Genomic DNA, 24,850 nt, shown 5'->3' on the forward strand with positions numbered 1-24,850 from the left:
GGGACAAATATCCAGGTTTGTCTTCTTACATTAGGATGTGTAGAAAGGAAGAGACAGAACTAAACTTTAAGAAAACTTTGACCTGGAATGCTCCGGTCAAAGTCTCTGGCCTCCTTTTTAACTTCCCAACCTGGGCCCTCCCTGAACTGGAGCAGAAGACAGCAGAAGAGTAAGGCTAAAGGTTCTTTTCCAAGCTGGGGTAGTTCTTCCTCCCCCACAGCCTTTAAAATCTTTGTTTTACATGAGGATAGAACAACGTGAAAAGGAGAGAATTTAAATCACACCTTGGATACAGCATCCCATTGTTCCTGTGTGTGCACTTTACCCAGAGTGAGAACCCTCTAGGAAAGAGGGTATTCCCAGCAGGAATCACATGGAAATCAGGTGCTACAGAAATCCTATTCCATCCCACAGAGTACAGAGAGGGTGGGGTCCGGGACACCAAAGTGTCCCCTTGATTTTCAGTCCCAGTTTAAACATTTGTGTCTTCAACCGAAGAGACCCACCAAACCTGTGGCGGTTTTGCCATATTACAATAAAGCTCAGTAAAAGCGGCTCCTATTATTTAAACACAATTTATAAAATCCCATACTGCAATCACGAGTGCCATGACAATATCGACAGAGCTGCCTTAAATGTCAGGGCTGCTCTGGGGTCACAGTAAACGCGGCTCCCAACCTGGCTCTTCAAGGGGCATTAAAAGCGTTGGGAGAAAACCGAGTTTTCAGCCATTGTTCTCTCACAATGGTTCAAACGAAGCACAATGTTGTCTTGTTTTCCTCCTTGCCCCGCCCATCCTCCCTGCACCCCTCCCCCCAGTCTCTTATTTAAAAGAACAAGCAAAGTCTTCCAAGGACAGTGCAGTACCTAGACACCAGCTTCCGAGTTCTACAAAAAACATTTCTAACCTGTATCCTGGCGCCTCATTGCCACGTGACTGACAGTCTTCCCTCACTTCTAAGGCTGGGACTTTGCCTAATTCTTGGAAAAGGATGCTGCAGGCTACGTTTTTAATTATTGGCTCCGGTGTAAGGGCCTAAGCCAGTAACGCACAGGATTGGCACAGGATTGACGGTGGGGAACCCAAGGGAATGCAAACCTCAGTTCCTGGAGGAAAGCAAGCTTTCTCAGAATCTGGGCTGGATAGGGGCTGCAGGAGAACACACAGTCACACACACACGCTCAGGTGAACACGCACGAGCTGCCTTTTGTCAAGGCCACTCGGTGTCCCAACCACTCTCGGGCGCGCGAATCAAAGCCCAAGAACGGGAGCCAGGACTTACCGCCAGGACGCTTTGGGCCAGGAGCCCCAGTGTCACAGTCCCCAGAAGCAGCCACCTGGATGGGAGAGGGAGGAAAAGCGCCGTGAGCGTGCGGCCCGGCTTGGCAATTCCTGACAGTGACTAGGAAGGGCCCCGCGTGCGAGACCCTCGGGGGCACCGCAGAAAATCGCTTACCGCCGCAGGGCAGGGCGAGACGCCGCGCACTGGTCTCTGTCCATGCTCCCAATGCAGCCACTCCGGGATCCGGCTGGTCCTGTTTAGCCTGGAAGGGGAGAGACAAAGCGGGCTTAGCAGGGGCGGCTGGGGAGGGAGGCATCCCTGCCGCCCCCCCGTCTGCGGGACGCCCGAGAGCGGCGTGCGCCCACAGCTCCTGGGGGGGTGACGGCGAGCCGCCCACCACGAGGCAGAAGAAAGGGGAGCCTTCCTTCCGATCTAGGCCCTGCTTGATGCCGCTCGGCCGCGGCCGCTGGATCCGCATCCCCGCTGCCACTCCTAAGAGCGTGCACGGGGCGCCCCAAGTCCGTGCCCTCGGCCTGGGTCTCCCCGGGATTGCTCTCACCTAAGGCCCGGCTTCCGTCCCCCGAAGCGCCCGGCCGCGGCACCGCAGCGCCGCTGCTCTGTCGGGCTCCCGGGGCGCGGGCTCGGGGCTCGCAGGGGCCGAGCGCCGGGACCCGGGGTCCGGCAGAGGCAGCGGGAGGGTGAGGAACGCCGAGACCCAGCGCCCAGGCGCGCGGCGGCCACACTCGTCCGGCCGCGCGCTCCCGCCGCCTCTTACCCGCGCGGCGGAATCCACCCCTCGGAGACGCCGCACGCGCGCCGCCGAGGGGAGGGGGCAGGGCCAACAAATTGGGGAGCTCGCCTGGCGGCGCTCAGGTCTCTGCCGCCAGCCGCCGCGCCCGGGACTGCGCTGCGCTAGCGCCGGGGCCCTCGGAGCGTGAGCCGCCCGCCGCGGCACTCGAGCGCCCGGCCACCGTCCCCCGCCGCCAGCCGCGGGTCGCCGCCGCCCCGGGCGCACCGCCATGGGGCCCCGGCTCGGCGTCTGGCTGTTGCTGCTGCCCGCCACTCTCCTGCTCCACGAGGAGCGCAGCCGGGCCGCTGCGAAGGTGAGTCCCGGCCGGCCCGGCTACCCGGCGTCCGGTCCTGCGCCCCGGGCGCGCCGCGCTGCCCCTTTGTCCCCGGCCAGAGCCTTCCGCCCGCCCCGCCGGAGTCGCGCTCGGCACGGCCAGGTGTACTCTTCAGGCCGGTCCTCCCTGATGATCCCTGTGGGCTGAGATCGCGCATCCATAGGGAGTCTCCTTTGTTGTGGGCTGGGTAGGGGCGAGCTACGGGGCTCCTCAGGGCCGTGGGCAAGTGTGCAGAACTTGGTGCGCACCGTGGGGGGCGAGGGTGCCTGGCAGTCAGCGGGATTTGAACTCGCACCGCTGGGCGCACGGCGGCGGGCCGCCTTCACCTGCGTTGGGTGCTGGGGTGAGTCGGCGGCGGGAGGGATAGACACTCGCGCCCCACGCTGCTCGGAACCCCACACGTGTGCCTTGAGTCGCTTTGGGCGTGTTTCTCTAGATTTTTGGAGACTGTTGGTTGACGCTGAACAGTTCTGGGCCGTTTGCCTGGAAACAGCTGTATCTTTGCTTTCCCACGACTTTTCTGTCGCTAATACACGCTCCAGAGCCCAAGTGGGGCTTTTCTGTAGTGCAGCTTTAAAAAGTTGCTATACTCGACTCCTTGCCTTTTATGAATATATTAAAAAAATTATAACCACATTTATATTTGAGTGTGAAACCAAAATGAAACTCCATCTCATTGTTCTATGCACAAATTGTTTTCCTAGTTTTCATTTCCTCCGGCTATGTGCTTGCCCGGAAAGGAGCTGGGAGTCGGGTTTGCAAGAGTAAAGGCTTCCAGCTCTGGACTGTCCTTGATGTACTGTTGTTCTTTCATTTTTTCCTTCCCCTCAGACAGAATAAAGACCTCAGCTGTTCCACAGTGTCAAAGCCTTGTAGACAAAACCCCAGGAAGGTGTGGCTTCTAAACACATTTTGCATCACACCCCCCCCCCAAATGTTTAAAAATGATTTTGCTACTTGCCACATTTCTCACTCTTTTACTGTTTCAAATCCTAATCTTGCTCTCTCCGGTGATTTTTTTTGTTCTGTTTTGTTGTTTTTTGTTCATTTTAAAAAATTTTCTTCCAGAAGAAAGATACTCACCGATTCTATTTCATTGTGTATAAATTATTAACTGTTATATACCAGCATAAACTGTCAGTGTGCGCACATGTCTCATCACAGAGCGCTGGACTCCTTGCTGGCAGCGCCTTCAGCCTTCATTGGGTATTGAAGGGAATGATTACACTCACAATTAACTTCAGATTGTTACTCCCAGTCCAGCTTCTCTAGTCAGTTATTTGAACTCTCCAGTGATGTTGACAAAATACTTTCAAAAGAGGAGGCTCCAGAATACTTTATATGGGTGTAGAAATATTGACGAAAAGATTTAATACTTCCAAGGAGAGATTGCTAAACCTGATGGCAAGCGAATGAAAGTTCTCTATTTGGAAATATGAACCTCTGTTTGGACTTAGATTTTCTGATTGATGATATTAGCGGAGCAAAGCTAATCTGAAGAGCTAACTTTTCAAATAGCCAGGATTTTAAAGAATGAGCCACTCACTTAAGGAAACTCTTGTTCCTACCTGGGAGATGAAACTCATTGTTGACTTGGGTTTTTACTTCCCTTTATTCTCTAAAGCCCAAGTACATTCCTACTCACTAGCTTTGCTCTGTCCTTCATGTCACATAGTATTTTAAGAGATCTGGCATGTGGATACCTTCTGATGACCACTTAATACATATTATCATTACTTTATATTTTTCCTGGCTTAATTACAGAGAGATGCATGTGATTTATGGGTGTACAAGAAAATCCATTCAAAAATAATATCTGGCTAATTAAAAAAATTGTCTCACTCTTCATGCCATCGATCACATTGTTTCACTTACCTCCTTCCAAAATCAGCCGTTAGGTACACCAAAAAGTTGAAATAACTTCAGTATTGATCCAAGCGAAATATCATTTAAAAATACGTTTTGAATGATACGATGCTTCCAATCAATCAAATCCTCATTGAGAAGCCAACACAAACGATTCTTGGAGTACCTGCCCCGTTGAAGTATCTGAATCACAGTTTACCTGCATTTGTGTGCCCAAACATCACCTACTAGATACTGGGCACAAATTGTACTTATTTATTTTTCTTATGAAATGCTGTTTGATTTGACATTTAACCGTGTATGCCATGGTTATACTGTTCATTTACTAGTGGATGGATTGTCTTTTTAAGCCGGTGATTTTTGCCACTCCTACCCGTGATGCCCATCCCTAACTTTTCTTTCTTAGGCAAGAAAGGAGGAACAGCATGCAGGCTGAGACAAAACTGTGCTCATAGAGTTATCATGGAGTGAGTGCCCTGTGTTCTCAGTCATGCAGTCATACTGAGCTGAATGAATGGTTCCTTCCACAGCCTCTAAATTTCTCCCTCCAATGGGTCCATGTGACGCTTCTTAACAAATTGTTCCTCAGGATCAGAACTGTGAACTTTGCCCTAAGTGTAGTGATGCCTGCCTTGCGACATTGGCATCTCCAGACTGAGTCACCACTCCCGGGACTGAATGAGTTAGAACTCAAATGAAGTGAGATTTAATTTCCATTTGAGTATGGACCACGTTCTGCTGGAAATGTAATTTAAAGGAGAAGGCTGATTTCTGATTTAGTCCCGATATCTATCCTGCTCATGACAGCAATGTGAGAACCCAGTATCTCGGGAGTGAGATGGATGAGATACAATCGAAATCATGATGCTCTTTACATATAGAATTGGACCAGGGTGAAGGGAAGCATCTCTAATACCAACCAGAAGACATAATGTACATAAATTATGTGTGTAAGAGTGCACTCTTACGAAATTATTAGTGGTATGTATTGGTCACATATACGCAGAAGAGTGTGCTTTAGGAACAAGAAGATCCTAAATTTTGTGTCTGCTTTCATTACGGAGATGATTTTGGAGGACTCCTTAGCTCCATGCCTCAATTTCCCTGGCAGATCTGCCCCTGCTCCCAGGAATCCATCCCTTCCTTCCTTCATTCCACACATGCACCGTGAGCACTTCTTCATGCTATGCACTCTGCCAGATGCTGGCCGTGCAACAGTGAGTGGGACCCACTCTCTGCCCCCAGGAAAGTCACAGTTTGGAGCGAAACACTGAGAAACAGGCAAATACAATTTGTAAATGCTATAATCAAGGTAGACCAAGGACCATGGAGCACCTAAACTAGCTTTGGGGAACTCAGGGAAACTTCTGGGAAGACATCCTACCTCTAAATCTGAGGAAGAAGTAGGAATCGTAAACGCAGCATATTATTTTTATATGTGCCTCTATGGGGCATCATACAGGGGTATGATAATTCTACCTGTCCTTTTACAAGTCTAAGGGTCTTTGCATTTAAAGATGACCCTCCTTTGAGATACCAAGATGTCATTGTTTCTGTTATCAGCAATCTTGGTAGCTGAACTTTTGTCCCAGACGGGTAGAGAGACATTGAGGGCAAGGTCTTGGGAGAACAGCGATAAGAAGCACCGAGCTCTGAGGGGGGGCCCTGGGATTGGTGGTGTTCTCTTTCCTGAGGCTGCAGATACATTGGAATGTTTGGAGACTTGCAGCATGGGTGACTGATTCTAAGCGGGAGTGCCTTTAGGAACTGACCCAGAAAACCTACCCTCACTTGGGCAAGGACACGAGGGAAGTCACAAAACCCTCCATTATTCATTAACAAGACTGTTGGCAAATTTCTTGGGACTGGTAAGAATGGCGGTAACTTAACAAGCTCAGTTATCTAGTTAAGAGCTGGTAGAGATTTTGCAGACAAATGGAATCCACCAGTGACACTCTAAGACAAATCCTTTTAGTAATCAGGAGAGCATCAAGAAGTGAATAAATTACAACTCTTGTTTTGATGAAGTATACAATGTTTGTTATAACATTTGTTCCAGAAATTGAAAAAGGATTGACCTCATTAAAATGTCTCAAGCAGATTTGGTATTTTGAGTTCTTGGGCTAGAGTAAGCAAAAGCAACAATAGAATGCCTAAAATAATATCACTAGAGCATTGTTCTTCCTGCTATTATTAAACAACCACTAAAAAATGTCAACTATGGAACAATACAAAAGACGTATTCCTACCATTCTTATGCATACAATGAAAGGGGATGTAAACCAGAACATATTTCAATTGTCGATTTCTTTTAAGGAGTTTAACACTGTAAGAATTACTTTGGGGGGGTTCATATTTTTATAGCCTGATACACAGTGAGCTGGTTCCATCCTGTGTTTCCCCTCCATTGTTCTCCTGCGGTCTTAATCCTGTGACATAAGTCTATCCTAGTTTTCTTCTACTTTTCTGCTCTTCCTCCTCTTCCAAACCCCTCAGTGTGGGTAAACCATGGGAACAGGCCTCAGCACGCTTCCCTCTTTTCTCTAATCCTCTTCACCTATGGAGATTTCCTTCCACGATTTGTTATCATTCCATAAAGGTGATTCCAAACCTTTTTCTTGAACGCCAGTCTAGTATCTTCATGTTCCCATGGAACTCTCACCTGCTTTGATCTCAGACTTAGCAAATATTTCCAGAACTGAACTTACTTTTACCCAGACCAACTGCCCTTCCCAACTCTCCCATTTTGGTCATTGGCACCCTTCATGTTTCCTGATGCTTGGCCTAGAGACCGTGACTTCATTTCGAGGCCTCACCCTTCCTTCTTTTTTGTCTTCCATGTCACTCAGTCATCAGGTCTACCCTTCTTTCTACATGCGTCATAGAGTCTCCCCCCACACCCTGCTGCTTTCTTTTTCTATGGCTATGACCCCATTCCAGGTCTATTCACCTTGTGCCAGGATTGCCACAAACCCTCCTGACTCCTCCCCCTTCTTTCAGCCTTGTGTTCTCTCCAGCCATTCCTCACATTGCCATGAGTCTGTCTTCAGAGATCCAGTCTATGACCACATGATTCTTCTGCTCAGCATCTGACAATGGCTGCCTACTCTCTGACCAAAGGTTTTTTTTATCTCTTTGGCTGGGTGGGTTTTGTTCATTTGTTTTTCAATCAAGTCTTTATTTTTAGAGCGAGTGGTTTTAGGTTCAAAGCAAAATTGAGAGCAAGGTACAGAGATTTCTCATATAGCCCCTGTGTCTGCACAAGCGCAGCCTCCCCCATTATCAACATCCCCCACCAGAGTGGTCCATTTGTCATAAATGATGAACCTATATTGACACATCATCATCACCACGCCCCCACATGCAACATGGGTAATTATCATGAAGGGCTAATCTCTGTTCCGTGGAGCAGTATAATCTCTTTGAACCTTGGGTCCCTAATCTATCAAATGAGGATAATACAGTGTCTGTGGAAATCTTCCAGTTGCTCAGTGAAGTTGAAGCAAGTAAGCATTCAAGAAATGTTGGGTGTTATCTCCGCCATGTGACTGGGGTCACGTTGTCTTATGTATGTTAGTCCGACACCCCTGACAATTATGAGATAGTGGAGGACATGGCTTCTTTTTAGAATGCCTCCACTGTCTGGGGGAGAGTCTGACACATGGAGGGAAACCATTAATTGCTTGTAGTTAGTTTTCACGTTTCTGGTTGCCATTTACCTAGGACCCCTGAGAGAGTATACCAATGGAGACGTGTGCTGACTCACGGAGATTCTGTTACATTACTGACCCCTGTGGTCGTTTTAAGGAACACAGAGAAAAGTAATGTCAAACGAAGGTGTTTCCTCTCAATTTGGAATTTGGAGTAGACATTCCACCACAGACTAAACACAACTTGGAAATATATACAGTGCTGAACTCTTTCTGTAAATAGTTTATTCCGTGGTTTAGTAATATTCCTAGTTTTGTTACACTTGGTTTCTAATCTGCCCACTCTAAGAACATTTTACGTTATCTGAGTTTTAAAGCTTGCTTGAATTGTGGTAAAGTAAAAGACAAATGCAAAGTGTTCAAATCAGATATGAAAACAATGTACTACATGCCGTGTGGGCTTTTGTGTATCTCTTGCTTATAAAAGAGAATTATCTAAACTCTTCACCTTTTATTGCTCTTGGAGTCAATACTTGTTCAGAATTTTGGAATTACTATTGTTTATTATCAAATAAATGTCTTAGTGTACTCTGGGCATTTCTTGTTGGGATAACAGCAAGAGATACGAGCTGTGAACTGGAAGAATCCAACTTGATGTTAGTTGCTCTATTCCCATTTCACCAAATATACCAACAAGTGGAGAAGCCATTTGTATATTCACTCAGAGAGAGTTTAGCTGATTAAATAAATGTTGTCCAACTCAGCAGAATATTTGGAGACAACATTCCTGTATTCGACATCTAATAAAAATTGTTAAAAGTTTCTATTGAGTTTCAGCTTTAGAAAATAAACATATTCCTTTATGAAGAACAAAACCCAGTGTTTCTGGTTGTGTAACTCAACGTTCCCAAAGCTGCACAAACTTCTCCTAGCAGCCAGTCACATACTTGGAGATGAAGAAGGTTCAGAGTTTAGTGATACCGTGTTTCCCCAAAAACAAGACCGGGTCTTATATTAAGTTGTGCTCCAAAAGATGCATTAGGGCTTATGTTCAGGGGATGTCATCCTGAAAAATATGCTAGGGCTTATTTTCCGGTTAGGTCTTATTTTCGGGGAAATACAGTATATGGTAGCGTGTGTCTTTACTTGAAAGATAAAACTGACCTAACACTTAGCATTTAGCATAGGGGGAATTTTTGAGGGTACTAAGTCAGTTTTGGTTTCCTGTTTCAGAATATTGCAAAGAAACCCAACGATAACTGTTTTCGTATTTTTCCTTAATTTCTATTAAGACATAATATTAATGTATATTTTAATCAGAGGGAGATTTGGCTGCTGCATCTCTAACAGTATTTTTATAAAGTAAGCATATTTTGTAATATTAAAAAAAATAAAAAATTCCACTAAAATCCACAATTTTTTTTTTTATACAACCAATGACTTATTTTTGAGCACAGGAGTATTTATTTCCATAACATCCAAGAGCATTAGCTTTAAAATGTCATTTTAAAACACAGGCAACTCCTTTTCCTAATCGGCTTTAATTTTTGAGATGCATTTTAGAATTTTTAAACGAATACAGTAACACATTTTAATGTTGCAGAGTAATTACTAAGTTGCGTGAAACTTATTTGCTAGTTCCAGACTATTCCTGCATTAGAGCTTGAGTTAAGGTAATATTATTATATTATTATCATTATTACCTATGATGTACAAGATTTTAGTAGGGAAAAAGGGCCACAGAACCATCGTTCGGTCCATTTTTTCTAATGTCCATTTGGCAAATACTTGATCTAACTGTATCTTAAGTAAAAGTCATGTACTATCTGAGGGTTCATCTTAATTCCAAGGACTCTAAAATTAGCTAGACAAAAGAAATGTCTATGTCTCTAAGAAGCTTGCATTAAAGGGAGATGTACACACAACTTCTTGGAAAGACAATTGCAATGTTTCACATACATCCAGAGAGAAAAACAGTCCAGTGACCTGCTTGCTATGCATGGGAAAGCAGGCACTGCAATTAAGCTCATGGGCGCTGGTTGGAATCTCAGCTGTGCCTCTTACAACCGTGTAACTGCAAGCAAATTACCTACTTCCTTCTGCACACATTTCCTCATCTGTAAAATGGGGACAAAAATAATGTCCCGCTTAGACAACCTGTATGAGGATTAAACAAACTAATATTTGTGAAGCATTTATACAGTGCTGTCTTTGTGCCAGGAACTGTTTCGTTTGTTAAATTAAAAACACATTTTGAGGAATAATTAGCAAAGTAATTATACCATGAAGGCATCCTGGAGCTGGGGAAGACCACAAAAGGTCACCTGTACCCGTAGTTCTTGCATTTGAGCTCACAGCAGAATGATCTGGAGGGCTTGATGAAACATAGATACTGAGCCCCACTCCCAGAATTTCTGCTTCAGGGGGTGTGGGGTGCACCTGAGAACTGCATTTCTAACAGGTGATGTTGATACTGTAGGTTTGAAAACTATAGACCTTGTTCATTTTTTTTCATTTTACAGGGGCAACTGTTTGATGGATGTGAGCTATAAACATGCTGTTCTGCGACATTAGTGTGGACTCAAATGGGAGCTGAATCATTGCATTTAAAGTGACTTTCCCAATTCTCATTATCTTTTGTTCTCTTACTGATTGTTGTTACTGCTGGCAATTCCAGTTCCAGCTCTGTGGTGCTGTTGGGAAGCTTAGGAGTAGGAAGAAGGTTCTAGAAGTATGCTCGTGAATTATTTTGGGGAGGGCTTGATTGGTATGAAGTGGGGACAGCTGGTGCCAAGAGAAGATCCTGGTGCCCTGTGGTTCTCCTTTCCACCTCAGGACGTGGTACATGAGGTTTCTCATGATTATGTACTTTAAGTCAGATTTTGCTATTGTTAGTGCCTCTGTTCATTCCCACGCACCTGCTGAGACTGTATGCTTGAGGCTGGCCCAGGGCAGAACCCAGTCAGGGTTTGTGAGGCCAGACTCCCATCACATGACTTCAACTTCTTGCAGAGCCCACCCTCACCCACCCTCTCTGTGCCTTGGCCACTTGGCCCCCTGAATGAGGAATTTCTGTTTTGCATCTTATTATGGCCAAATCCATATCCTGGAGGTTAAAGACCATTTGGGGTTAGCGGTTTAAAATAAATCCTAAATTTTTGTCAGGAAATCGCCTATAAAATTAAGATGAACTTGCCAAAACAGGAAAATGGGTCAGTGATGGGGAAAAAATACCACAATGTAGGTAGTTCAGCCTCTGGGTCAGATGGATTTTGGATAAGTACAAAACTTGGTTCAGAATCACTATTCACTGATAAACTGGGGAGGGCACAACGCTTATTACATAGGATGTGCAACAGCCAGTCTTCTTGGTTCATCCCTCATTCATTCCTTTTACAAACATGTTTTGCGTGTAAACATGCTAACAACAGATGCTTTTTATCAGTTTGTTAAAGCAACGTTGAGCAAATAGCTATTGGGCGCCTTAGTAGTAATTAGATTTTGTTTTCACAAATGTCTCAAAATAATAAGACTGTATTTCTTCATTCTGGAATTCAGGCTTTTACTGGGATTCTACAATTAATCATTTTTTATTTCTTGTTGACCTTAGATAGTTTCTCTTCTTTCTTGGAGTTATCATCCATTAATATATTACTAGAATTACGTACTTGTTTTTATCTCTTGAGTAGATAATTCATTTAAAACATACATAACTTTGGGCATTGGTTTAAGCTAGAAGCCAAATTTATAACTAAAGTCCCAATGTTTTTTATATCAATAAAAATAAAACAAGACAGGCTAAGAATTCATTTCAGCACATAGCACAAGTTAATATGCTGATAACTCAGTTTCTTGATTTTGGCATTTGAAACCTGTTCAATAAATGTGTGTTGAGTACTCACTGAGGGTCAGAAGTTAGAATAATTCTAATAATGGTATAATAAATGCTATATTGAAAAATTAAAACTTTCACTGTTCGCTTTTTGCCCAAAAAGATTTTACTTAGGTCCTGACTCTTAAAAAAAAGCCTCATATAATCACAGACTCTGGAACTAGACCACATGTGTTTGAATTCTTGATTGACCAGCAAGAAGCTATTTGACCTTGGGCAACCTATTCAACCTCTCCGTGCCTCAGTTTTCTGATCTGTAAAATAGGACTAATGATACTATTCCTTATAAGCATAGATTCCTTATAAGATTGTTGTGTAAATAGTACATGTGATAATACACATAAAGCACATACATGAGTGACGACATAGCATGAGTCCAAGAAATGTTAGCTTCTATTATCGATTTCATTATATTATTGATATTCATCTGTAACTAAAACTACATTGACTAAAAATGTTTTTCTTTTACATGTATTTCATCCCTTAAAATGAAAGAAACTTCTTGAACAATTTACAAATATAGGATTATAATGATATTCACACACTATAGTTAATTAAATACGTTTTATTGCATAATTTTAAGGGTATAATTCTACCCCTAAAACATTCCAAGATGGAAAACGGGGCTTTGAAGCATGACAAAATTAAAACTAACAGAATCAAGTTGAAATGAAAGACGTTGTAGTGATTTCATATAGGAAGTGACAGCGTTAGCACAGTTTCAACTTCTTGTGAGATACTCTGAACAGCTGGTATTTTATAGACACTCAGAAGAGGAGTGTCTTCCATAGATTCTTTCCGGGTAGTGACTAATGTGAAAAGAGCATAGATTAATGGGACATTGTGCAAAAGTGAGAATCACCTTCGAGACCTTTTTCCCTGACCTTGGTAAAATGGGAAAGAGCATCTCTTCCTTAGCATGAAAAATGGAGGTACTCCAGGGCTGTTTCCTCAGCCTTCCAAATCATGAGGTTTCTTGAAGTCTGATCATTGACTCTAGTAACTTCCCACCAATGCATCAACTAAGTCCAGAGTTGATGGGTCTGACTGAAGAGGTTAACTTCATCTTTAGTGATTTATCACTCCTAATAAATCCCTCTGAAGTCGGTCAGTCATGGAGATCAGTGAGCTGCTTTGGTGTGTGTGCCGATGTGGAGACAGATCTCAGTGGTGGCTCACTCATAGAAATCTCACCTGTCGCTGAGTTTGAGCTTACATTGGCAGCTCTGCATCTCTGTCTGCCTTGGGCCATTTTCCATGATAGGCAACGTCTATGGGGCACCAGAGGTGGGGCTTCAGCCACATAAACATTTGCCGCTGAGACCCATTTTAGAATTCACCTTAGGTCGGGGTCAGAAAGCCATGGAGTGAGAGAGTGTAAGAGAACAATCCACACTGACAGATTGAGGATGTTTATCCATTAAAAAGCCTAAAAATAGTCTAGCCCTATATAACTAGATAAAGAGTATTTCTACAAGGGTCTCTCTACATGTCTTAGGGAAATAAGTCTTATTTAGACATTAGTATCTTAAATTGATCTTATAGAATGTTAGGGCTTTTTGTATATTAAGTGCCTTCAGTTACCATATGTAGGCATATACTCGTATACATACATGTACATCTGTACACATATCCACATTTATTAGATGTATGCATACATGAATATGTTATCTATAGATATAATTAATGGTATCCATCATTCATTCATACATTCATTCATGTAATAAATATTTATTGTACACCTATTATGTGCCAGGTACCAGTCTAGGCTGTGGAACAAAACAGGCAAGAATTGCTGCTTTCAAAGATAGTTTATGGAATTAATACAAACAATTTTGGCCTTCCTTCATGCTGAAGTAGAAAGCATCTAAAAAGACGTCTCTCTTTGCTGTTTTAGGAATGGCTCACCTCAGAAATTCAACTCTGTTAAGTTATAAATATAAGGAAGAGAACCGAATTCCTCTGTAGGCAATATTATCTACTTCGTATCTCTAACATAAATCCATGAGGCTAACAGATAGGGGCGTTCCAATGTCTATAAAAATGAGACATTTTGAAATACCTCCAGAGTAGGAAATAAGTTACCTTGGTTTTCCCCTCTGCCCTGGGAATTATGCAAAGCTAGTTAGCTATGGGAAAACAACTTGGATTTCGGGGGAGCAAAGGCATCAGATGTGGAAACACCACATAGAAGAATGGAAATTTTAGAAAGCAAATGTGTTGCTGTAGTGTTCATGACTTCCAGGCATTTTGACGAGAATGGCATGTGTCACAGCAATGATGATGCAAGAATATTGTCCTTTCCCTTAAAATTGCATTGCTATATGGCCAAGTCAGCAAGACCTTGTATGAAGAGGCTTGAGACAAACAGTCAAAAGAGGGGTGCTTATGTAATCAGCAGGGACACATTCGAGGACCTCTAGCTCCAAAGGACAAATGGTCATGCCACCCTCATTGTATACTGCAACTCCTATGGGAAGACTGCTGCAGTGTGTAGCAGCACCCAGAAATGAAGAGCTGATATTCTCAGGTTCAACATTTACTCAGACCTGGAGGAGTTCTCGTCATGATGAGCACTTGAGCCCCTTTCTGTTGAGTTATGCTATTTGGCAAAATTGAAGTCGTATTGCAAAGACCAAGGTTTCCCAGGTTCCCTGGGCAAAACCAATCTGATTTGTGAGTAGAGACAAATGAATCAGAAACATGAAGCCTGTTTCTGTGAAAATATTGAGTGGCTTAAAAAAAGAAAACATAGGTTCTTGGCAAAATGTGTTGGCCAATTGTCCTAGACAATTGAAAGTACACGTCTCTAGATTCCACTTGGGGTTGACGGATTAGGAAGTACAAATTGGTAGTCACATAATAGTCATGGGGATGTGAAATACAGTGTGGATAATATAATCAGTAATGTTGTAAAGACTGTAGGGTGTCAGATGGGCACTGGACTTCATATATATATGTATATATAGATGTATATATATAGATGTATATATATATATATATATATGTATATATATAGTCACGGGATGTAAAGTACAGCATAGGGAATATAGTCAATGGTGTTGTAATAGCTATGTGTGATGTCAGATGGATAGTAGACTTGGTGGGGTTATCACTTTGTGAGGGCTGTAAATGTCTAATCACTATGTTGTTTTGTACACCTGAGATGTTTTGTACATCTTGCAACTGTGAAAAGCTATTAATACGGAGGGGAAATACCGTAAAAATCTCTGATGAAATGTATTATATTACAGAGACTTTTTAGTGGGAAATAATTATAGAAATAATCCTTAATAAGCTTAATCCCTTAATTGGCAATTCTCTTCTTAAATAGTGTCAGAGAGCAAATAGGAAGTAAGATGAGCTGATATTTCCAATATGTCTAAATATCATGTTAAAAATGCAGATGTGAGTTTGAGTTGCTGTATCTGAGCCATTTTCTGCTGTATCTGAGCGGAATTGCTTGTGACCTCCAGTCAGAATGACAGGTGATGGATAGTAAGTACGAGGAGACAACTCCAAACTTTAATGCAACTTATTCTGGTCCTGGGTGGTATGAAAATGTGTAATTTGAGGAACTCAATATTAACTTGAAAGCTGTGCATGACAAAATCATTAGGTTGAGTCTCTCATTACTAATAGCCTTGCAGGTGGATCTGACAACCACTAGCTTGAATAGTGTTTTTTTGTTCTTACATTTTTTCAATTATAGTTGACATTCAATATTATTTTATATTAGTTTCAGGTGTATAGCATAGTGGTTAGGCATTTGTATAATTTATGAAGTGATCACCCTGCTTAGTCTAGTACCCACCTGGCACCAGGCACAGTTATTACAACATTATTGACTATATTCCCTATGCTGTTCTATACATCCCCATGACTATTTTGTAACTATCCATTTGTGTTTCTTAATCTCTTTACCTTTTTCGCCTTCCCATCTGGCAACCATCAGTTTGTTCTCTGGATCTATGAGTCTGTTTCTGTTTAGTTTGTTGGTTTATTTTCTTTAGATTCCACATATTAGTGAGATCATATGGTATTTGTCTTTCTCTGTCTGACTTATATCGTTTAGCATAATACCCTCTAGGTCCATCCATGTTGTTGCAAAAAGGTAAACTTTCATTTTTTTATGGCTGAGTAATATTCCATTGTATAAATGTACCACAATTTCTTTATCCAATTATCTATTGATGGGCACTTAAGTTGCTTTTGTATCTTGGCGATTGTAAATAGTGCTGCATAGTGAACACAGGGGTGCATGTATATTTTTGAATTAGTATTTTGGATTTCTTTAGATAAATACCCAGAAGTGGAATTGCTGGGTCATAAGGAATTCTATTTTTAATTTTTTGATGAACTTCCAAACCATTTTTCATAGTGACTGCACCAATTTGCAACCCTTCCAATAATGCACAAGGGTTCCCTTTCCTCCACATCCTCACCAACACATGCTGTTTGTTTATTTATTATTGTTAGCCATTCTGATAGGTGTGAGTTGATATCTCATTGGGGTTTAATTTGCATTTCTCTGATGACTAGTGTCATTGAGCATCTTTTCATGTCTATTGTCCATCTGTATGTCCTCTTTGGAGAAATGTCTACTCAGGTCCTCTGCCCATTTTTTAATTGGATCGTTTGTTATTTTGGTGTTTAGTTGTATGAGTTCCTTGTAAGTTTTGGATATTAACCCCTTATTGGTTGAATCATTGGTGAATATCTTCTCTCATTCAGAAGGTTGTCTTTTTCATTTGTTGATGGTTTCCTTTGCTGTGCAAAAGCTTTTTAGTTTGATGTAGTCCCATATGTTTATTTTTTCTTTTGTTTCCCTTGCCTGAGGAGATGTACCAGGAAAAAATATTACTAAGAGCAATGTTCCGAAGAGTTTGCTGCCTATGTGTTCTTGCAGGAGTTTTATGGTTTCAGGTCTTACATTTAAGTCTAAGGTATTTTGAGTTTATTTTCGTATATGGTGTAAGAAAGTGGTCTAGTTTTAGTTTTTGCATGTATCTGTCCAGTTTTCCCAACACCATTTATTGAAGAGACTGTCCTCAGCCCATTGTATATTCTTGCTTCTTTTGTCTTAGATGAAATGACCATATAGACATGGGTTTATTTCTGGGCTCTCTATTTTGTTCCATTGATCTGCGTGTCTGTTTTTATGCCAGTACCATGCTGTTTTGATTACTATAGTTTGATATATTATAGTATCAAACTATAGTTTGATATTAGTAGTGGGATACCTTCAATTTTGTTCTTTTTTCTCAAGATTGCTGTGGCTATTTGGCATCTTTTGTGGTTCCATATAAGTTTTTAGATTATTTGTTCTAGTTCTGTGAAAAATGCCATTGGTATTTTGATAGGGATTGCATTGAATCTATGGATTGCTTTGGGTAGTAAGGACATTTAATGATGTTAATTCTTCCTATCCATCAGTATGATATATGCTTCCATTTATTTTTATCTTCTTCAGTTTATTTCTTCAATCTTTTACCTCCTTGGTTAGATTGATTCCTAGGTAATTTTTTGATGCAATTGTAAGTGGGATTGTTTTCTTAATTTCTCTTTCTGATAGTTTGTTATTGTACACCTGAAATCTATGTAATTTCACTAACAATTGTCACCCCAATAAATTTAAAAAAATGCAACTGATTTCTGAAAATTAATTTTTTATCTTGCTACTTTACTGAATTTATTCATTAGTTCTAATAGATTTTTGGTAAACTCTTTAGGGTTCTCGCTATATAGTATCATGTATTCTGCAAATAATGACAGTTTTACTTCTTTCTTTCAAATTGGGATGTCTTTTATTTTATTTTTTTCTTGTCTGATTGCTGTGGCTAGGACTTTCAATACTATGCTGAACAAAAATAGTGACAGTGGACATCCTTGTTTTGTTCCTGATCTTAAGAAAAATGCTTTTAGCTATTCGCTATTGAGTATGATGTTAGCTGTGGGTTTGTCATATATGGCCTTTATTATGTTGAGGTATGTTCCCTCTATTCCCACTTTGCTGAGAGTTTTTATTATAAATGGATGCTGGATTTTGTCAATTGATATGATCATATTATTTTTATCATTCATTTTTTTAAGGTTTTATTGCAGGAGAGGAACAGTATGTATTTCCAAGATTTTTTATTGGGGAACAGTGTGTTTTCCCCAGGACCCATGAGCTCCAAGTCGAGTCGTTGTCCTTTAATCTTAGTTGTGGAGGGTGCTGCTCAGCTCCAAGTCCAGTTGCCATTCTCAATCTAGTTTCAGGGGGCGCAGCCCACCAACCCATGTGGGAGTCGAATTGGCAACCTTGTTGTTAAGAGCATGCGCTCTAACCAATGGAGCCATCCGGCTGCCCTTTGGCAGCTCAGTGGCATTTCAGCTCAACGTGCCGTGTTCAATCTTAGTTGTAGGCGGCATGGCCCACCATCCCATGTGGGAATCGAACTGGCAACCTTGTTGTTAAGAGCACAGGCTCTAACTAACTGAGCCACCGGCTGCCCACTGGGAGCTCACCGGCAGCTCAGCTCAAGTTGTTGTCTTCAATCTAGTTGCGGAGGGCGCAGCTCATTGGCCCATGTGGGAATCAAACCGGGAACCCTGTTGCTCAGAGCTTGCGCTCTAACCAACTGAGCCATCCGGCCATCTCGTCCTTCATTTTTTTAAGTGGTGTATCAAAGCAATTGATTTGCAGATATTGAACAAACCTTGCATCCCATAAATAAATCCCACTTGATCATTATGTACAATCTTTTTAATGTATTGCTAAATTTGATTTGCTAATATTTTGTTGAATATTTTTGCATCTATGTTCATCAGGGATATTGGCCTATAATTTTCTTTTTTTTTTGTAGTGTTTTTGTCTGGTTTTGGAATCAGGTTAATGGTGGCCTTGTAAAATGAGCTTGGGAGCCTCCCTTCCTCTTGAATGTTTTGGAATCGTTTTAGAAGGATAGGTGTTCTCTTTTGATGTTTGGTAAAATTCACCTATGTAGCCATGTCGTCCAGGACTTTTGTTTGTTGGGAACTTGTTGATTACTGATTAGATTTTGTTTGTAGTAATCACTCTGTTCAGATCTTCTGTTTCTTCTTAATTCAGTTTTGGAAGGTTGTATGTTTCTAGGAATTTATCCATTTCTTCCAGATTGTCCAATTTTTTGGCATATAATTCTTCATAGCATTTTCTCATATCTTCTGTATTTCTGTGGTGTCAATTGTCACTTCTGCTCTTTCATTTCTGATTTTATTTATTTGAGTTCTTTCTCTTATTCTTGGTAAGTCTGATTAAAGGTTTATCAATTTTTGCTTATCTTTTCAAAGAATCATCTCTTGGTTTCATTGATCTTTTGTATTATTTTTAAAGACTATTTCATTTATTTCTACTCTGCTCTTTATTATTTCCGTCCTTCTACTCACTTTGGGCTTAGCTCTTCTTTTTGTAATTCCTTTAAGTGTAAGGTTGGATTGTTTACTTGACATTTTTCTTGTTTCTTGAGATAGGTTTGTATTGCTATAAATTTCCTTCTTATCACTGCTTTTGCTATGTCCCATAGATTTTGAGTCGTTTTTATTTTCACATGTTTTAATTTTTTACTTAATCTCATTGTTAACCCATCTGTTGTTTTGTGGCATGTTATTTAGTTTCCTTGCCTTTGTGCATTAGTTTTTGATTTGTGTGTATTAGTTTCTTACCATTGTGGTTAGAGAAGACTCTTGATGTGATTTCAATCTTCTTAAATTTAATGAGACTTGATTTATGGCCTAAGTTGTGTTCTGTCTTAGAAAAGGTTCCATGTGTGCTTGAAATACTGCTTTGTGGTGAAATACCCTAAAAATATCAATTAAATCCATGTGGTCAAGTGTATCATTAAAAGCCGCTGTTTCCTTGTTGATTTTCTGTCTGGATGATCCATCCTTTGGTGTCAATGGGTTGTTAAAGTCCCTTACTTTGACTGTATTACTGTCAATCTCACCCTTTATGTCAGTCAATATTTGCTATATGTATTTAGGTGCTCCTATGTTGGGTGCATAAATGTTTACAAGGGTTATATCTTCTTGTTGGATTGATATTTATCATTATGTAATATTCTTCTTTGTCTCTTATTGTAGCCTTTGTTTTAAAGTCTGTTTTGTCTGATATAAGTATTTCTACCCCAGCTTTTACCGTGTTTCCCTGAAAATAAGACCTGGCTGGACAATCAGCTCTAATGCATCTTTTGGAGCAAAAATTAATATAAGACCCAGTATAATATAACATTATATTATATATTAAAGATCTGGTCTTATAGTTAAATAAGACTGGGTCTTATTAATTTTTGCTCCAAAAGACTCATTAGAGCTGATTGTCCGGCTAGGTCTTATTTTTGGGGAAACACAGTATTTCATTTCCATTCACATGAAGTATCTTTTTCCTTCCCTTTAGTTCAGTCTGTGTGTGTCTTTCGATCTGAAGTGGGTCTCTTGTAGATAGTGTATGTGTGGATCTTGCTCTTACCCATTCAGCTACCCTATGTCTTTTGATTGGAGCATTTAATCCATTTACGTTTAAAGTAATTATTGATAAGTAGATAGTTATTGCCTTTTTATTATTCATATTTATGTTCTTCCCCCTTCTTTTATTAAAGAAGTCCCTTTAACATTTTTGATTTGGTGTTGATGAACTTTAGCTATTTCTTGTCTGGGAAGCTCGTTCCCCCCCCCCCCCCCAACCCCTTCTTCTTATTAAAGAAGTCCCTTTAACATAATACTGATTTGGTGTTGATGGACTTTAGCTGTTTCTTGTCTGGGAAGCTCTTTACTTGGCCTTCAATTTTAAGTGATAGCCTTGATGTGTAGAATAAACTTGATTATAGGTCCTTGCTTCTCATCACTTTGAATATTTTATGCCAATCCCTTCTGGCCTGCAAAGTTTCTCTTGAGAAATCATCTGATAGTCTTAGGGGAGTTCCCTTGTGGGTAACTAACTGCTTTTTTCTTGTTGCTTTTAAGATTTTGTCTTTGTCTTTAAGCTTTGGCCTTTTAATTATGATGTGTCTTGGTTTTGGATTCATCTTGTTTGGGACTCTCTGTACTTACTGGACTTGTATGTCTATTTTCTTCACCAGGCTGGGGAAGTTTTCAGCCATTATTTCTTCAAATAGGTTCTCAATCCCTTGCTCTCTTTCTTTCCTTCTGGTACCCCTACGATGTGAATGTTGTTATACGTGATGTTGCCCCAGAGGTCTCTTAAACTATCCTGATTTTTTAAAATTCTTTTTGTTCTTTTTGCTATTAGATTGGGTGTTTTCTGCTACCTTGTCTTCCAAATCACTGATTCGATTCTCTGTTTCATCTAATCTACTGTTGATTCCCTCTAGTGTATTCTTCATTTCTGACTGGTTCTTTTTTATATTTTCTGTGTCCTTTATTATGCTTACTCTCTCTTTGTGAAAGTTCTCACTAAGTGCCTTGAGCATCCTTATAACCAGTGTTTTAAACTCTGTATCTGGTAGGTTGCTTGCCTTCACTTCATTTAGTTCTTTTTCTGGAGTTTTCTCCTGTTATTTTATTTGGGACGTGTTTCTTTGTTTCCTCCTCTTGCTGCTTCTCTGTGTTTGTTTCTATGTGTTAGGTAGATGTACTAGGTTTCTCAGCCTTGGCCGAGTGGTCTTACGTAGTAGGTGCCCTGTGGGGTCCAGTTGCACAATGTCCCTGATCACCTTCACCAGGTGCTCCAGGAGTGTCCTTTGTGTGGGTTGTGCATGGTGGTATTGATCTTCAGGCTGACTGGCTGTGAAAAGTTGCCATGACCACAGTATACAAACTGCTGTGCAGGGGCTGACCCCATGGAATGGGATTTGTCTAGTGGGCTCTGGTGCCTGACAAGACCACCGTCTGGTTGTGCCACTGGTGGGGCTAATTGGATGGTTCTCTGTTGTGGTCTGAAGCCAGCCTCTCAGTGTCTTGGTTCTGGTGCCTCTTTGGAGGCTCCCGTGAAGGCCAAGGTCAGCCACTGCCTGTGACTGCCCTGAGGCTGCTACCTGGTAGGAGCCACAATGCGATCCATGGTTGGTCACTGCCTGTGCTGGACCTGGAGGCGTGTGGGAGAGGCCATGCTATGAACCAAAGCTGTCTGCCACTCGTTCTGGGCCTGGAGCAGCTCTGAAAAAGGGCCAGGACATAGGGAGTCCTGCTGCCACCTGCCAGCTACCTGTAAGGCTCAGCTGCTAAAAGAGCCTCGTGTAGTACAGGAGTTGGGTGAGTCGGGGTCTTAGAGAGTTACCATGGTGGAGCAAGTGGTGTTCACTAGGTTAACGCAGATTCAGCTTTGGCCCCAGTGCTTAGCCTGGAGTCACTGAGCAAAACGCTCAGAGCACACCGAGGCTAGCCGCTGCCCACCTGGGGTCCGTGGACCCTTGAGAGCTGTCCAAGAAAGATGACTTTGCTGGCTGGGGCTGTCTGCCCATTGCCGAAACTGCCTTTGGCAGTGCACAAGCTGAGCTGAGGCTGCCTTTTTGCTGCTGAAAGTGCTTCCAGTAGAGTGTGAGTTGGGTGGGGCAGGGTTCCAGGGAGTCAGCAGGGTGGAGCAAGCAGATTTCCCCAGGCCAATACTGATTCAGATTTGGCTGTGTGGGGGGAGTGTTCAACACAAAAAATGGCATCTACTCATCAGCTGCATGGGAGGAGGGCTCAACAGAGGAACAGTGGCAGCTGTCCCTGTAGTCCTCCCCGTGAAGCCACACAACTCCGTCTCTCCCTGTATGTCTCTGGCACCTCCCAAGTCACCGTCCCTCCACTGGAGCCCAGGATGAGTGCCTGCGAGTAAGTATGTTTGTGGGCCCTTTAAGAGGATGCCTGAGTTTGTAGCAGCCTTTTGTTTCAGTCTGACGGATGGAAACCTTATTGTTTTTCATAGACAGATGTTGTGGGGGCTTCTTTTCATGGTATTGGTGGTCTGGGCTGGGGAGCCTAGTGTGGGCCAGAGCCTCTTGCTTCTCAGGGGAGATCTCTGCAGCCAAGATACCCTCCCCCAAATTCTCACCTGCCACACATGGGTATGGGACCAGCCCAGTTCGAATCTCCACCCGTCTTACCAGTCTTGATGTGGCTTCTTTATATCCTTAGCTTTAGGACTTCTGTTCAGCTAGTCTTCAGATGGTTCTCTGCACTGATTTCTCCATAATTGAGTTGTAATTTTAATGTGGTCAGGGGAAGAGGCACATGCATAGCATTTCCCTACTCTGCCCCATCTCCCCTAAACTCTTTGTATAGTGTTTTGTTTATTCTTCCCAGAGTCAGAGCCTTGACACGTGTGAGAGCCATCAGTTTTGATGGCTCGAAGACATACAAAGCAAAAATTTCTTTATATGCAACAGTTTTGCACACCTTTGGTCTTATTTGTCTAAAATTCGCTAATTTGAGTGGGTGGCCAAGCCCCTATTGTGGCACTAGGTGCAAGTGTAACAGAAAATGGCAGGGCTTGGGCTCTGTACCATCTGGTTGGCCCCTTTGTGTATGTTCTGTGCTGGATGAAGCATTCACTTAAGGCACCTTCAGATGGAATCCAGCATTTATCACCAGTGGAAGCAGAGTGACTGCAGATGCTTTTAAGAGCAGCTCTGGGGAAGAGGTTTAGGTGGGAATTGAAATTTTTTTTATAGCAATCAATAATTTATTTTCCCATAACCACAGAGTCCACCTGTGAGTATGAGGTATGTCATTTCCAGCGACTAAGTGAGATTACCCAGCTTTACCTTTGTGTGCTGGTGATAGCCCTGGACAGTTGTGTTTCTCTTAATCCTCCACATGAAGATAACTGTCTTGGATGGCTTACTCACTTACCTTCCCACTTCCAGAAATTATCACTAAGCTGCTGACCCTCTCCCATACCCAGGGCCACGCAGGTGGGACTGCTGTAGCAGGGAGCTTGCAGCCCTGGGTCTGAAAACGACATGGAGGTCGTCCAAGCTAGGTTTTCCTGATATTTGGTCCCTGTTTCTAGTTAAATTAAAAATCAAAGGTGGTTTTGGCTATCCATTCCTAAATTAGAGTGGTGGGAAAGAATAGATTAAAAAATAATAGTCTAGCTATCATTTTATATTATATATGTGTATCAAATCAATACATTATACTTCTTAACTTTACACAATGTATATCAATTATATCTTAATAAACTGGAAAAATGTAATCAAATTTTTAAAAATTCATCTTACAAGGAAGAAAGAAAAATTCTAGTCTAGTCTAGACCACAGCATTGCCTCCTTCATTCGGGTGGAGAGTCCATGAGCCCTTTGAAATCATATGTATATTTAATAAGTCTGTGCACAGCACATTTTTAAGGAGCTAATGCCTGGAGCATTTATCAGATCTCTTGAAAAAGACGTATAAGGAAAAAGCCCTTGAATTTGGCAATGGACACGAACAGAGCTAAATTTGACAATGACTCCAAAGAATTGGCTCTTAGAAACAGGCAGGATGCAAGCACTTCTAACGGTGATGGGAAAGTTGGTCAAGAAAGACAATTTTGGCAAACATTAATCTTATTGTCTGTATTAGATGTTTGGCATTTATCTTTTATTTCCTGGAACTGTGTGCAACCCCTATCTTCTCATCTGCATTTCAATTTCTTTGTGCGCTTTCAGTATCTAACATAGTACATGAACATCATTATATAGAATTTTACTCAACCAGTGTCTGTTGATTGGCTAATTGATTGCCAGGGCCATGCTAGAGAAGTTGAAATCTGGAGAGGAATCTAGAATTCATTTATCTGCAGATGGCAGAAGCTGGCAAAAACTTTAAGAATTCAGTTTGTAGCTCGTAAAGTGGGAGAAAAGAGAAAAGGGACCACTGAAGAAGCTGTGTAATCCACAGGGGAAATGTTTCTTAAAAAACAAGATGTTATGTGTTCTTATGAAGTGGTACAGTTGTCTTTATGACACAATGGAATACTGCACATTATTGAAGGCCATTATACTCTAAGCACCTGCTTTGAGGATGGAGGGTATAGATATTTAAGGTCTAATCCTTCCTGTCAGCCACATAAGGTAGAGAAGGGAGTGC

General features: G+C 41.8%; 2 protein-coding genes across 3 annotated transcripts in view; one reads left to right on the forward strand and one right to left on the reverse strand.

Moving 5' to 3' along the window:
- COL4A2 (collagen type IV alpha 2 chain) overlaps positions 1-2,074 on the reverse strand; it is a 183,423-nt gene extending 181,349 nt beyond the window's left edge. Inside the window, exons 1-3 of the mRNA XM_081046767.1 lie at positions 1,843-2,074; positions 1,458-1,545; positions 1,284-1,338 (exon numbers count right to left, since the gene is read on the reverse strand). Of these exons, the coding sequence (XP_080902893.1) occupies positions 1,284-1,338; positions 1,458-1,501 (99 nt within the window). The 5' untranslated portion in view covers positions 1,502-1,545; positions 1,843-2,074. The remainder of the gene's footprint in view (positions 1-1,283; positions 1,339-1,457; positions 1,546-1,842) is intronic.
- Positions 2,075-2,117: 43 nt separating this feature from the next.
- The window catches only part of COL4A1 (collagen type IV alpha 1 chain), a 150,945-nt gene continuing 128,212 nt past the window's right edge, over positions 2,118-24,850 (forward strand). For both annotated transcript variants that reach the window (XR_013993232.1, XM_081046768.1), the window contains exon 1: positions 2,118-2,386. Coding sequence is in view for 1 of the 2 variants with exons in the window: in XM_081046768.1 (XP_080902894.1) it covers positions 2,303-2,386 (84 nt within the window). In the remaining variant the exon portion in view is untranslated. The remainder of the gene's footprint in view (positions 2,387-24,850) is intronic.

This window comes from Rhinolophus hipposideros (genome assembly GCF_964194185.1).
Source record: "Rhinolophus hipposideros genome assembly, chromosome: 4".
In the NCBI taxonomy this organism is placed as follows: Eukaryota; Metazoa; Chordata; class Mammalia; order Chiroptera; family Rhinolophidae; genus Rhinolophus; species Rhinolophus hipposideros.